The sequence below is a fragment of the Dermacentor albipictus genome, chromosome 1 (genome assembly GCF_038994185.2).
Source record: "Dermacentor albipictus isolate Rhodes 1998 colony chromosome 1, USDA_Dalb.pri_finalv2, whole genome shotgun sequence".
Classification (NCBI taxonomy): Eukaryota; Metazoa; Arthropoda; class Arachnida; order Ixodida; family Ixodidae; genus Dermacentor; species Dermacentor albipictus.
This window is the reverse complement of record NC_091821.1, coordinates 493210423-493226185: the sequence shown is the minus strand read 5'-3', so window position 1 is coordinate 493226185 and position 15763 is coordinate 493210423. Positions and strand designations below refer to the sequence as shown.

Genomic DNA, 15763 nt, shown 5'->3' with positions numbered 1-15763 from the left:
AAAGCGCTATGCAAGCGTCGTACGCATGTTTTCCCCAATTTTTTAAGAACCGAATATTACGGCAAGTTTAGATATGCACAAGAATAGAGCCGTGCCAAGGGTAACATGTGGGTGAATTTTTAAAGTGGGTGCTACATTGCATAATATCAAAAAGCGCCAATACAAGTCATAAAAAGAAGACCCTCGTTGCGTGAAGTAAACCCGTATTTCTCGCGAGCGTACTTGCTCTCATTTCTGCCGCGGTTGTTTGTCTAATTATTGTCATTATTTATCTAATTGTTTGTCGTATAGTAATGAAGTCAATCAATACACCGAATCAAAGATGCTGAAAGGAATGTAGGGGAGGACGTCGATATCTGCGGCGCCGCTCGCCTATCTAGGTCGCCCATCACCCTCCGGGACAGCTGTGCCACCGACCTAATTTTTGGCGCTGTGCCAACTTTTATCGCCGAGCTCCATGCACCTGCACTGCGAATCTTCAACGCGGAGGCATATGCGCTCTCAAGCGTAAAACCACTGGGAATGAATTTTCCATTCTAATGCTACAAGGTTGGTCAAGCGTGCGCTTTAATCTTTTTTTTTTTCCCGCGCAATGCTAGCCGCAAAATGAAGGCACCCCTCGAACTCAGCATGCTGTGTGCAGGCAACGCTAGAGATTCAGCAAGCGCATCGTAGACTGGGAAAACATCACTACCTGCTTACTTTGTGGCTTTTCGCTGTCCTTGGGTCATATAACGTAAAACTATTCCAATATTAAAAAACGATTCCAAATTAAACCCTCGACAAACTGCGAGTAGATAACACTACTTACAGGCATGACTCGCTGTCCGATACCGTGATGCCGATTTCGCGATAGCTAGAACCTAACCCGATAACATGCGCGTCTGACAACCCCTCTCCTGGGCAACATACACACACCGGCCCTTCGTGCCTTAGCTTTATCATTTACTAACATTCGTAGTATAATTGCTAAACGCACCGAAATCGTATCGTACTTGAAAAATAGTAACAGTGATATTTTGGCACTAACGGAAACTTGGCTCTGTGGCGACGTAAATGACAGCGAAGTTTTTCCTGATACGGAGGACTATGTCATTTACCACCGAGATCGACATAATCGAAGGGGAGGTGGTGTCTTGCTGGCAATAAAGAAACACATCACTTCGTTTATAGTACCGATACCCTCCGCTATTGAGATAGTGTGGGTTTGTATAACATCGACACTATCAAAGTCACTTTGCGGAGTGTTTTACAGGCCTCCTGACAGCACTGATAACTTCATTTCTAACATGCGTGAGAACCTTACTGTTGTTCGTTCTAAATGCCCTAAAGCTGATACATTCATTCCTGGGGATTTTAATTTCCCGGACATACATTCGCCTAACTTAAGAGGCAATTCGCGTGCATCTAATGACTTTGGCCAGCTCATCCTTGATTTTTCTTTTGAGTAACTAGTCCTCCAACCAACGCGCATTACTAACGTCTTAGACCTTGTTTTAACCACAGCACCTAATAGTGTTAGCACCATTTCAATCACTGATGGGTTCAGTGACCACTCGTTATTGGAATTTACAGTTCGCACACCTTCATGTACACGTAATCTAACAACAAAACGAATATATGACTATAAAAAAGCAGACTATACGCCATCAAACGAGATTTACAAAGCTTTTCATCAAGATTCATCGCAACATTTTCTCAACGATCAGTCAACAAAAACTGGTACCTTTTTAAAGAACAACTACTAGGTCTAGCAAATAAATACATACCTCAGATCTCATTTCGCATCAACTGCTCCAAACCATGGTTTAATAAAACTTTGAATACGTTAAAAACAAAAAGAAACGTTTATATAGGGCAGCCAAAAGTGTCAACACGTTAGATTCGTGGAACAAACAAAGCCTGCGAAAAAGCCTACTGCAGTTCCCTTCGTCGTGCAAAGCATAAATTCTTTTCCGATGACCTTCAGTCACTGATAAGAAATAATCCTAAGAAATTCCTGAAAAACTATATCTCTTTCAAACAGCACTTGCACTCCCGCGCTGGTAGATAGCACTGGTCTTCCCATACCGCGAGAGCACTGTGCATCTGTATTTAACAACTATTTCCTTTCCACGTTCGCAAAGGAAGATCATTCCAATATGCCAAAGGTGGCAGACTTTGATTACCAATATATGACTCCTATTACCGTAACAGCCGCTGGAATCGCTACCTTGACTAACAATCTCAAATTATCGACTAGTTCCACATTTGATGGCATCAAGACGAAAATCCTAAAGCATACAGTAGTCCCTTCCAGTACAATCCTTAGTCATATATTTCAGCAGTCACTATCAACAGGGGAGCTGCCGAATGATTGGAAAGTCGGCAAAATCATACCCATCTTCAAGTCAGGTGACAAGAGCGATGTGAGTAATTACCGTCCCATATCACTAACTAGCGTTCCCTGCAAGTTACTCGAACACGTCATTTTTACTAATGTCGTTCATCACTTAGAATGTAATAACTTGTTTAAACATCAGCATGGATTCAGAAAAGGCCTTTCATATGAAACACAATTAATTGAATTCCCTACGGATCTTTTTCAAAATATGGACGACAATGCACAGACTGACTCTATATTCATCTAATTCTCTAAAGCATTTGATCGCGTGGCTCACAGTCGCCTCATTTCTAAACTCTCATGGTGAAACCTTGACGAACTGGATAAGAAACTTTGTCTTTTCGAAAGCAGTCCATTCTCATTGACCAGTACTCTTCCCCTTTCAGTAACGTAACATCAGGCGTACCTCAGGGAAGGGTCCTTGGACGCTTATTCTTCCTGATTTTCATCAGTGACTTGCCATTTAACATTACATCCAGTGTTCGACTATACGCAGATGACTGTGTTATGTACCGTCAAATCCGCTCCCCCGCTGATCATATTGCTCTTCAACATGTCCTTCAATGTGTAACTAACTGGTGTTTGGATTGACAAATGACCCTAAACATTAACAAATGCAATCTAGTGACATTTACTTGCAAAAAGTCCTAGTCTATTTTCAGTTACTCACTAGGCAATAGTATCGTCGCTCGCACATCGTCATACAAGTACCTTGGAATTATTCTAACACCTAGCCTTTCATGGTCATCCCACATTGAGAAAATGACGGCTAAAGCATCGCGCACTCTTAGATATCTAAAACGTAACCTTCGCAGCGCTCATTCCCTCACTAGAAAGATAGCCTACCAAACATTAGTGCAAGCGCAGCTCGATTTCGCCGCTTCTATATGGTCCCCTCATCAGGCACATCTAATTCATCTTCTCGAGTCGATCCAAAACCATGCTGCACGTTTCATTGCCAGAGAATATAGCCCATTTTCGAGCGTAACTAACATCAAGTTCTCGTTGTCGCTTTCATCTTTGGAATCGCGCACGAATATCGCATTACTTTGTCTTCTGCACAAAGTGATGCCTAATGTACGCCCATCTACATTACCGCTCGTTCTTCCCTCCCGCACATCTAGACGTCTGCATAACCATCTGTTTCCGACGCATCTTCGGTCACACCAGTGCATTCAACTGCTCAGTTTTGCCACGTGCGATTGCACTGTGGAATGGTCTTCCTGATAACATCGCTGACACTAACGACCCATTAACCTTCAGACGAAAAATCGCTGCATATTTGGCTATACATAGCTAAAAACGAGTATCTGTTTAGTTTTGTTACTTTTACCTTCATTGCTATTTATTTATGTAAGCATTTGTTCTAAGGTTGTTTGCTTTACTGTATACTGAAAAGCTAGCTACTGTTCGTTTACCTTCCTTTCTTTTTATCTTTCTTTATTATTTGATTCTCGCTCTGTGCATATTTATGTAACAAAACTGTTTTTGCTCCACAATTGTTATCTGTACCGCCCCCCCTCACGCAATACTCCTCCTGGAGCCTGTGAGGTATACGAAAATAAATAAATAAATAAATAAATAAATAAATAAATAAATAACTGTGGAGGACGCAATTAATGAGCAGACTGAAAATAACAAGAGTCTTGTAGGTCTGTAAACTGGATAGACCATTCGCGTCTTGGCAACAGGATAAGGTTACTCCTGAAGGCAGAAGCTATAGTGGACAATTCGTCCAGTTGGCTCTCGCAGTGATGAAATCCCGCAACGCACGCGATGACGCCGCAACGACACGCGCCTGTATGCCAACAATTAAAGGCAACGTTTTCAAGGGAAGCTTTCTCTGTCTGTTCCTTCAACTTTTCTACTGCTGCTGATGCTGCTATTGTCTTGCACACCGCGTCAAATGAGGGAGGGGGGGTGTTGAGAGCGTGCAGAGAGGAAAAAACGACTCTAGAAACTAGTTTGGACATTTACACCGCGTTCCACGTGCACAATGCTCTCTGAAGCTGCCTGGGCGTCGTCATATTCGCCTCATGACAGCTGTAATTATGCGTGACACCCCGCAAAAATTATTGCGGAAACTACCGTTCTACTAACGTGCAAGTCCTGAGAAGAGGTAAATAGAATGGTAGAAAGCGGACAAGAAGATGAGGCAGATAATGGGTAGAACAGGAGAAATCACGAAACGAATGAATAACAGCCTCGCCACACTCCGTTCGCAGTTCCCGTACTGGAGGTAACGGTGGGACAGGGAGAAGGCTACGTGGAAAGATGAGGAAACTGTACAGCAGTTGTGGGCAAACTGAAATATACTGAAAAATAAACACCATGAAAATTCTTTAAGCGGACAACTAACACAGGGCGTGCAGATGCAAAGCGGCATTAAATCATCGTAGGGTCTAGGCGACATACGGAAGTGGTTGCACGTCAAATCAACGCTTCTGTGCCTGTCACGGTAGCTACGCTGCTATAGCATTGCTTGACATCACGGGTTCGATCCCCGCCGCGGGCCGATTTTGACGGGAGCGAAATACGAAAGCGGTCGTGCACTTTGATTTAGGAACACGTTAAAGAACACGAGGGTATCGAAGTTAATCCAGAGTACACCACTACGGCGAGCTTCATAATCCGATTGTGGTATTGGCACGTAGAGCCCCACAATTATGCAAACACTTCTGCCGCGATACGATGTGCCATGTGAAGCAATGACAACGCTCAACCCTCTCATAGGTTATAAACAATGGCGCACAGCAACGCCTCAAGGAAACATCTCACCCAGTGTGTTCTGTGTACTACGCATACTAACAGCAGTGGTGCACGCAAGGTAATGTTTGCCATCAACCCCGTACTCTCGTATTGAACTAAATGCTCAAGAAATGAAAAATTTCCAGTAAACAGCCCCACTAATTATAAACAATCAAAGCAAACAGCACAAAAACTTTCGCTTACGGCGATTTCTACAGTGCGTGGGATCAGCATAATTTTTTTGCTCTCGGGATTTATATGCTTAGGAATTGCGGTAATTAATACAATAGCTTCATTCGCAGTGGGCAAAAGTGCTTGTCGTGTTCACAATCATCATCATCATCATCATCATCAGCCTGGTTACGCCCACTGCAGGGCAAAGGCCTCTCCCATACTTCTCCAACAACCCCGGTCATGTACTAATTGTGGCCATGCCGCCCCTGCAAACTTCTTAATCTCATCCGCCCACCTAACTTCCTGCCGCCCCCTGCTACGCTTCCCTTCCCTTGGGATCCACTCCGTAACCCTTAATGACCATCGGTTATCTTCCCTCCTCATTACATGTCCTGCCCATGCCCATTTCTTTTTCTTGATTTCAACTAAGATGTCATTAACTCGCGTTTGTTCCCTCACCCAATCTGCTCTTTTCTTATCCCTTAACGTTACACCTATCATTCTTCTTTCCATAGCTCGTTGCGTCGTCCTCAATTTGAGTAGAACCCTTTTCGTAAGCCTCCAGGTCTGTGCCCCATAGGTGAGTACTGGTAAGACACAGCTATTATATACTTTTCTCTTGAGGGATAATGACAACCTGCTGTTCATGATCTGAGAATGCCTGCGAAACGCACCCCAGCCCATTCTTATTCTTCTGATTATTTCCGTCTCATGATCCGGATCCGCCGTCACTATCTGCCCTAAGTAGATGTATTCCCTTACGACTTTCAGTGCCTCGCTGCCTATTGTAAATTGCTGCTCTCTTGCGAGACTGTTAAGCATTACTTTAGCTTTCTGCAGATTAATTTTTAGACCCACTCTTCTGCTTTGCCTCTCCAGGTCAGTGAGCATGCATTGCACTTGGTCCCCTGAGTTACTAAGCTAGGCGATATCATCAGCGAATCGCAAGTTGCTGTTCACAATAAAACCGATTAAAACGGCTTCCATTCCATGGCCACAACATCATTGCCGACTTGCATGGTATCGTAGGTGTCAGAATGGGATACAATTGGCAGGGAAATGAGTAGGTTGACGAACGGCAAGAATACAGAAGCTTGCACAAGGCCTAAGAAAAATAAAACGACTTGTAGAGCAGCACGGCCAATGGTCGTGCAATGGCTTCAACACCTATCGAAAATTCCCCAAAACATGAACAGAGGCAGTAAAAATCCAAGCAGTTTGGGAAAAGTGAAATCGCTGGAAATCTCGGTGCAGCACTACCTAAAATATAAAAGATAAGTTACAGATAAAAAAAAGACATAGCGTTGACCGGGTGGCCAAATTTCGGGACAAACAAATTGACTTCTGAAGTTCGCCTGAAACCCGACGGTGCGAAATAGGGCAAGAATGTCGGAAAGTGTTGGAAGAGAGGTCTAGTCGGTTCTGCGGCTGACGCCAGAGCCCAGCAACTGTCAGGCGACTGCGCATATAAGCGAGGTGCCTGGTCGTCAGTCGTTGCAGGGTAATCCGGGTCTGCAATTAGGGTCTGATTCGGCTCTGGACGCGGACTCCATCGCATCGAATACAATGTACTGTATGGTGTCATTCTTCGACTGCTGGTACCTATTCTCGCACAATGAGTATGCGAACAAATTGTCTCACGTGCAGACTGTCACTTTCCTCCAACTGCCAACTTTCCTTACCTACCGTACGTGGTTGCTTAGTAGCTATGGTGTTGGGCTGCTAAGCACGAGTAAATGACTGTGCTCGCGAAATGTAGCCTCTGCAGCCTTGTCTAGTTTAGTCTACACGCCTTCTGCGCTTCGGCTTGTCTTCGCCGCACTTGCCTGCTGCATTACGGTGCATGCTTGCGCCCTGAGAGCTGCGACAGGAATGATGTGTTCTGCCTTCGTCTGCGTGGCGTGGTGTACTGCACAGCGATCACTCGTGTTGGCGCACGTGTTAGAGCACCCGAGGGCCATGCAATGCGTCGCCATTCTTGCAACAGCTCAACTTACGAGCGCAACGTGAAAACACCCCGAAAGAGGCACCCATCAACTTGCAAATGTTCAGCGAGCGAACACGCCTGCGCGCCTAGGCGCAGCAAAGAAATCAGCAGTTGTGTACGGTTCTGGGACTTTTGTAGATGCTATTTAAAGGCTGCTAATAATAAAATCAGGAGAATAAGAATGGGCTGGGGTGCGTTTGGCAGGAATTCTCAGATCATGAGCAGCAGGTTGCCATTATCCCTCAAGAGAAAAGTGTATAACAGCTGTGTCTTACCAGTACTCACCTACGGGGCAGAAACCTGGAGGTTTACAAAAAGTGTTCTACTTAAATTCAGGACGACGCAACGAGTTATGGAATCAAGGATGATGGGTGTAACGTTAAGGGGGATAAGAAGAGAGGTGATTGGGTGAGGTAACAAACGCGAGCTAACATCTTAGTTGAAATCAAGAAAAAGAAATGGGCATGAGCAGGGCACGTAATAAGGAGGGAAGATAACCGGTGGTCATTAATGGTTACGGACTGTATTCCAAGAGAATGGAAGCTTAGTAGGGGACGGCAGAAAGTTAGGTGGACAGATGAGATTAAGAAGTGTGCAGCGACAACATGGCTACAATTAGCACATGACCGTGGTAGTTGGAGAAGTATGGGCGGGGCCTTTTCCATGCAGTGGGCGTAGCCTGGCTGCTGCTGCTGATGATGATGAAGAATAAGAAAATTAGACCGTTACCAACCCTGCGGCTTTGCCAAGATTACTTCGATAATATAAGCTATGCGTTTATAGCCAACTTAGCCCACGTAAAATTTCGCTGCCGTAGGCCTTTAAGTGACTGTTGTAAGAAGGGAACCGTCTTTACTGTGTTCAATCATTTCGCTTGCTTGCAGATCCTTAAGGATCGCACCCCAACAAAGGCTCGCAACCCAACAAAGGCTCTCACGTTTAAATGAATCCCTCGCTTTGTGGCCTGTATTATGCACTCACGAACTGTATACTTGGTCAACCCGCCGCACTGCTTCATTGGCTACAATGGCGTTTTGATGCTTGGGTACGTGGCCGCAACGGCCGCATTTAGATATGGGCAAACTGGAAGGGCGTTCATGTACTGAGATTTAGGTGCGCAATAAAGAACCACAGCTGGTAAAAATTGACCTGAAATCCTCCAATAATGGCGTCTCCTACAGCCGCACTGTTGCTCTTTGCGAAGTAAAACCTCGTGAGTACTACAATCATCATTCCGAAACGCCTGAAGGCCTCGATTCGAGTGCAGATTAAAGCATCTTCAGGACATTGAATAAACCGGAGCCAACAAAAAACGCGTCTTTTATCGCTCGTGCGTCTCCTGGTAATGTTACTGTTCATATCTATAACTAGTTGGTCGCCAACCGGGCACAGACACCTTCATTCCGGTTGGCCCCTCATACCAGCGGACTCAATCTTATTTCTTCCAGCTACGTATGCTCCTCCTACTGTGCCTAGACATCCCACGAATTCATATCACGCTTCCTCACTTTCCATTGAGGCAACTTCAATACCAATAAGCATACTCTCGGACGACAGTTCAACACGCTTCTGTTGCAAACAAGTCCTTTGAAACTGATGGGTGCTAGCAAAGTCTAAATTCGATACGTTCCCATCGTATTCAACTTACACAGTGACTGAAGAAACAAATTAGGAGTCGCGAGGAGCACATTCTCTTTTTGTGGTTCTGAAATGTTCAGTAAATACAACACAATCCGACTTCGTATTCCAATATGTTGACAGTTATAGCCTGACGCACTTAGTAACTTCTCAATGCCGAAGCTTAGCTACACTTCAAGTATAGACGGAAATTTTCGTAAATTTTAATAAGAGAAAACCTGTGACGCCTTAAAGAAGACGCAAATTGCAGCTTATGCCATATGCCCCACATCAAAAAAAAAAAAATTATTGCCATCAAATAGTTTTTTCTAACTCCACGTAGAAAATGCAGTTGATAATGTGACACCAATCAGGATCTGAAAACGGCCTACACGAACTCTCAATTTATACCCCTGAATTACGTACATGTTAATTCTGGCATGTATTATATCTAATTTGCTGAGTGTTCACTTTTAATACCGCAATAACACCATATGTTTGTCCCGCAAGCTTTAGGAACTACACTTTGCAGTCAGCCATACTAAAGCAAGAACTGACAATATGCCATTTCACTCCAAAAGTAAAATATATACTGCGCTATACAATTTTATCCTAAAGATTGCGATTATCCTTAAACGCCATGGTTTCACAGTTGGTTTTTATCACAGCCAGGAAGTCCTGCGAAGCCTCTCGCAGGTCGTGAGGCATGGATCATAGCTGCGAGGTAAAGTTCAGTTACTTACATCACCATAGACTCGTCCACAAAGGATTCCTCTGAAAGGGCATAAAAAAAGCATAAAGGTAAAAATTAACTGACATAGAGTGGAAGCAATGTCGGTTCACACCAATTAGTAATTTTTCTAAAGCAATATTACGCATCAGGAAGCTACTTTTTTACATTTTTGCAAGAACAGCTCGACGGTAGATGTCAGCGCTTGCAACATTTATGTAGATAACGCTATTAATTGCGAGACACTGATCGGGAGGGGGGAGGGCAGAGCAGCACGGTGTTAATCGAAGAGAAAATAGGTGGCACGCAAGCTCCTTACCCTCTTGGCCAGCGGCACAATTGGCCTTTCCGCTTATTAACATGGCTGTCTATGAATTTGCACTGTTGTGGGCGTGAGAAAAGGGCTGCGCAGATGTGAGCGTCAGGGACAACAATGCGGTCGACTTTGTTCTACGTGCAAAGCAATACGAAGGAAACCTGGCGCGTGCCTAGAGAGTCGCAACGCGCTCTTCGATATAATTGTTTACTTTCACTTTCGTCTCTCCAGAGCCGCTGTTTATACGATGCAATGCGTCGATATTTTCCCCTTTGCCATTTAGTCTTCCCCGCTGTGTTTTCGCATTGGCGCCTTTTTTTGTCAAAAGTATTTTTTGATGCTTCAAATTGTAAGTTGGTTCTTTCTTTTTTTTGCGAACAAATCTTTGGTTGTACGTGTCCTTATATCGGACGAGGCACCATTACAACGGTGTACACTCGTATTTCACGCGCGAAGCCATCATCTTGTTGCCGCAGTTAACAGAGGCAGTGCTGTCTTTTGGACGATACAAAGGTTCCCAGCGTCTACCCGTATACAAGCAACATTAAATAAATTATGGGGTCTTAGGCGCCAAAACAACGATCTCATTATGAGGCACGCCGTAATGGGGGACTTCGGAATAATCTGGACCACCTGGGTTTCCGTGCATCGTGCACCGTGCATGGAAATCTACGTACACGGGTGTTTTCGCATTTCGCCGCCATCGTATTGCGGCCGCTGGGGCCGGTACTCGATCCCGCGACCTCGTGCTTAGCAGCCCAACACCATAGTCACTAAGCAACCATGGCGGTTTAAAAGAAACATCGAAATCATCTTCCTGCTGTGCTTTTTCGCAGTGTTATAAACGCTCTATCATTAGTAAAGAAATGAATCGGTGAATGAGTACTGTATTTCATAATATCGCTGTGCTCGGTCATGCTTTTGGCAGGCGTTAATAAAACCAAAGATAACCTGCACCTCCCGGCGACTCCATATATATATATATATATATATATATATATATATATATATATATATATACATATATGTATTCACGAGGAAACAGCGAATTTCTCCCATGCTTTCCTTGGATACATATATATATATATATATATATATATATATATATATATATATATATATATATATATATATATATATATATATATATATATATATATATATATATATATATATATATATATATATATATATATATATATAGCTATATATACGGCCGCATTCCAATGGAGGCGGAATGCGAAAACACCCGTGTACTTAGATTTAGGTGCACGTTAAGGAACCCCAGATGGTCGAAATTTCAGGAGTCCTTCACTACGGCGGGCCTCATAATCACAAACTGGTTTTGGCACGCAAAACTCCATAATTTCATTTTTTTAGGTTTACCCCACGTAATATATGACTGCCAGTGAGTCTCCACCTATGCTGCTCGATAGTCGTCAACCGCGAATTCATCTTGACGTCGCAAACATGCCTCCAATTCACCCTCAATTTGCTTCTCCGAAGTTGCGCCAAGAAGTGCAGAGTCGACTACATCAAAAACAGCAAAATACCAAAAATATGTAGATCTTCGTTGCGCAACTAAATTCCCTCAGTTCCAACAAGGAGATCTGGTCAGAGTGCGTACCTCGCAGGAAATCTGCTTCTAAATAATCTGATCCGTTCATGATTTATCGTAGAGTAGGTCTAAGTACTTTCCAACTTGAAAATGGCAAATGTTGGAATGCTTCTAAACTGGTGAAATACCCGGCACAACAAGATTCTCTTGAAAGCTTTGATGAAAAAGCAGTCATTTCAATGACTACTCCTCCCGTGATGATAGCCATCGGCCATACCATGCTGAATACGCCGGTTCTCGTCCGTACCGTGATGACAGTTTCCCACCTTTTCTGCCAATTCCTACTGGTACTTGTTTTGCTGCTGCATCCACTTCATTACAACCTCCTGTTTCACCCCCGCGACTGGGTCCACCCCATGCAGAAGAATCTCCTGAGCTTTCGTCCGACACTCCTGAAGGCACTCAGGACACCAACACGCATTCCAGTTCCTTTACGAGTAATAATTCCTCTGGTCTCCCTCTACAACCAGAATAAATTCTCTGCTGGTCTACACGTCATAGACAACCCTCAGTACGGTTTCAAGATTACGTTACCAAGTAGCTTTAAGGCCTTGCTTTATTTTCTCAATCCTCCTATGCGAATCTCTAAGCCAAAAATGTTTTCCTTACGTCTTTGTTTGGTAGATAATATACAAGTAGTACCCTTCAAAGGAGGGGGGGGGTGTACATGGACGCGTGGATTGTCAGTTTTCTTGTATTGAATTCTTATTATCATGTATGTGCAAGTACGAACCTCTTCGTTGGCCAACCAAGATGGGTACTTTTGCGAAGTGCAATTGTGTTCATGAACTGTTCAATTGTTTTCAGCGTCTTCATATTGTATGCTTTCTTTCGTAAAAAAAAAATCATTCTGTAACTGCTTATGCATTGTACGACTGCTTGCATTTCTGTGTTCTATAAATCATATCTCTAGCTTTTCATTTCCGAGGAGAGTGAGCGAGTGGCGCATTTTTTTTCAAGGGAGAGATGATGTGATATCCTGTTTCGGTATCCAGTTTCGGTTTCGTATGGTTATTACCGCTGGCGCAACTCCGTGCCTAACGCTGTAAGCGTACCCTGATGAATTTCCTTTGCCCTCACCGCAATAAACGCATACTTTGACTGGACCCCGACTAGAGCAGTCCGGATCTTCTCTTGCTTTAGGCCTCACGCCGTAGGGCTCCTGTCCGGCCGCCCCGTCGAAGCTAGCACAACGCGTATTAATGAAGAGAGTGAGATCGGTATTCCAACGCACCCATTTTGATGAATCAGTCACCAGGAAGGTGGTCTTCTTCCGTGAACAGCTCGGTATTCTCAGAGTGCTTCCAAATGGGCGCAGGCAGCCAGCTCCGTTGGGCCTTCGTCTTCTTTGAAGCACCCGGTTACACGTGATCTCGTGCTGTAGCTGCTCATGATGATGGGAGACAATGGCACATCCTACAACGGGTGATTGGCCATTAAGTGGATTTATTATTATCATTATTATTATTATTTGATATGAAAAGACATACAATGCACAGAGAGGGAGATAGGAAAGGAACAGGCTGGCAAGAGCCAACGAGAAGGGCGCAAAGCTTCCCGACTATTTAGAAAGATGGGAATAGTAAAGGACGTTGAAGATAAGAAGAAGGTAACTAAAGAATGGAGAAACAGTAATGTGATCGGTCACAAAAATGAAAGAAAAGCAAGTCATAATGTACACAAGTAGGAACGGAACATACACGCGTGAATAAAAAAAAACACCATGGTGGCATTATTTACAAAAGAATGAAAACTTCAAAGAAATGAGCAACAAAAATTGTGGTGGGACCCGTCTCGCAACGCTTGTCGACAGTAATGCGTTAGCATTGAATCAGTTTAGTGACTCATGGTCTTGCCACCTTCTAAATTAGTTATGCATGAGGCATTTACTGCAGCGGGACACCTTCTTGCGCTTCCCTCAGATCACTCAGGGCCATCTAGCGCCACCACTGCGAAGCCTGCGTATCGCTTACGAAATGCATGACACGCCGGTGCCTGCCAACGCTGAGCCATGCGTCATGCGACAACCGGAGCCCTCTCTCGCGGTTCTTTCTTGACAGGCTTCACCATATACCGTCCAGAACTCCGCGCATGGCCTCCGATACGAAAAGCATGGCGCGCCGGTGGCTTCGAACGCTCGGGATAGTTCTCTCGCTTGTCGGGCATTCATTTGCGTGTACGCCGTGACCCAAGTTGGCCAAGCGTTCATTGAAGAGCGACACATACCCAGTGCATTCATGGCGCAGCTCGCTAAAACGTCGGCGTGAAAGGCGTTCATTGAAAGGCGGCACATACCCAGTGCATTTGTGGCGCAGCCTGCTAATGTGTCGGGTTGATGTCCTTGAGGAGCCCTTGTGACCAGGGTTTGATTCTGCTCGGCATTGATGAAATGTAAGGGATCGTTTTCGTGGAATTCTCAGTGGCATATACCAAGTTCGCAAAGTTGGCGTAAAATACGTTAATTGATGAGCGGCACAGACCTACTGGTACATGCCCACTGACCCAAGTTGGTATGAAATAAGTTCGTTGCAGACCAGCACAGACTGAGTGGCGCATACCCTGTGCTCCAAATCGACGTCAAACAGTTTCTTTGAACAACAGTACCTACCCTCTCCCGCGTCTAGAGTGACCGATGTCGGCGTGTAAGAGGTTAGTTGAAGAGCGGTACGTATGTACACGTTTCCGCATACACAGTGAGCCAAGTTGATCGTATGGTAAGGTTCGAACCAGTGATCCAAGTAGGCGGGAGAACGGTTGGATACGAAGTGTCTCAAGTGTCTCGCATGAACCACACTAAGCACATAGCGGACTGTCTACACGTACATGCACCTGGACAGAGCCAGCCTTTAACTTGAGCAATAGAGCTCTAGCACAATATCAGAAGCCTCGACCTCGAACACGAGGTGGAAACAATCATTTTGCAACATGCTGGTATGTGTGCGGCTTGAGGAGCTATCGAGGAATCAGCGGACAAGCACCCTCAAGCCTGCACATAATTTCCTGGCATTAAAATTCGTTGTGAGCACAATAGGAAACGATTCAATGGGCCTCTATGTTTCCAGCGATACGTGTGAAGGTATCCACAGGTCAACGAAGGAGAATCCACGAGATCTAATTGTGTTGGCAGACTCGGTGATGCAACGCATAACTGGGCGATCACCGTCGCTTCTCTGCAGTCTGCTGAGGGCAGACTACAGGGCAGCGCAGGAGTCCGTAATGATGACCACCTTCAATGTGTCTAACTCCTCTTGCAGGTGATTGAGAGCAACATCAACCGAGGCCAGCTCCAAAGGTTGTTGATGAGGCTGGTTGTGGTATGCGCAGCACCCGTAGGATGTCAGTTGAAGCGGAAAAAAAAAGCGTCAGATGTGCTTTGGTCATCGCTGTGTACAGATGCATCCATAAGTACTTTATCCCAATCTACAAATGTTTCGAATAAGTGTTACTGGGATAATTGGAATACCACTGGAACAGGCAGTTAAGACGTTTTGTGTATATGAGGAATTGAAAGACAAACCAGAAATATAGATTTGCTTAAACCAACCAGAGGTGTCACTTACGTAGCACCTTCAGAATTGTTAGCAATGCTTTTACAAAATGCCACCATCGTCTCCATGCGGGAGAATGGGCGCCGAATGAGCCGATTAAGAAGTGCTTGGTCATCCGATAAGTGGTGGAAACGCTCGACGGGACGTATACGTGTAAATATTTAGTCTGCTTACAGCTACAGGATGTGCTGATGTAACTGATGTGCCACAGTAATGCAAGTGGTTATGGCTCACGAGGTAAGTCAAGCATGACTCGGAGGGCTACCCGATGGTGACGTCCTAGTTGGGACATTAAACTAGGCCACACATTCACGACTCGGAATATATGCAATACGTCAGAGAGTAGAGATGATTGATACGCCTGTACTGACGCCATTTGTTCGCAGCCGTCACCCATAGCAGACAAGGCGGCCACATACTCTAGAAGAGACTGTGATTTGCGCCTACAGGTTCAACCACAGGGTGCCATGAGAGATCAACAATAACTACGCCCAGGTAATTTTTTGACGTAACCATCCTATCAGTGTCTCCCGAAAGTGTAGTCGGTTAATGGTTCGACGAGCATGTTGTCTAGACTGGTATCCAATTGCAGCTGACTTGGCAGGTGCAATCTGCCACACAACTTCACCAAACTCTGTAGTG

At 44.7% G+C, this 15763-nt stretch overlaps 1 protein-coding gene across 4 annotated transcripts in view; it reads right to left on the bottom strand.

Annotated features, from left to right (window-relative positions):
- Positions 1–12932, bottom strand: part of LOC135913065 (uncharacterized) — a 107291-nt gene extending 94359 nt beyond the window's left edge. For 2 of the 4 annotated variants that reach the window (XM_065445737.1, XM_065445743.1), the window contains exons 1-2: positions 12808–12932; positions 9653–9683 (exon numbers count right to left, since the gene is read on the bottom strand). In XM_065445737.1, the coding sequence (XP_065301809.1) occupies positions 9653–9683; positions 12808–12811 (35 nt within the window). In that variant the 5' untranslated portion in view covers positions 12812–12932. The remainder of the gene's footprint in view (positions 1–9652; positions 9684–12807) is intronic. The other 2 variants (XM_065445750.2, XM_065445755.2) reach the window with 1 other exon arrangement.
- Between the last annotated feature and the right edge of the window lie 2831 nt (positions 12933–15763).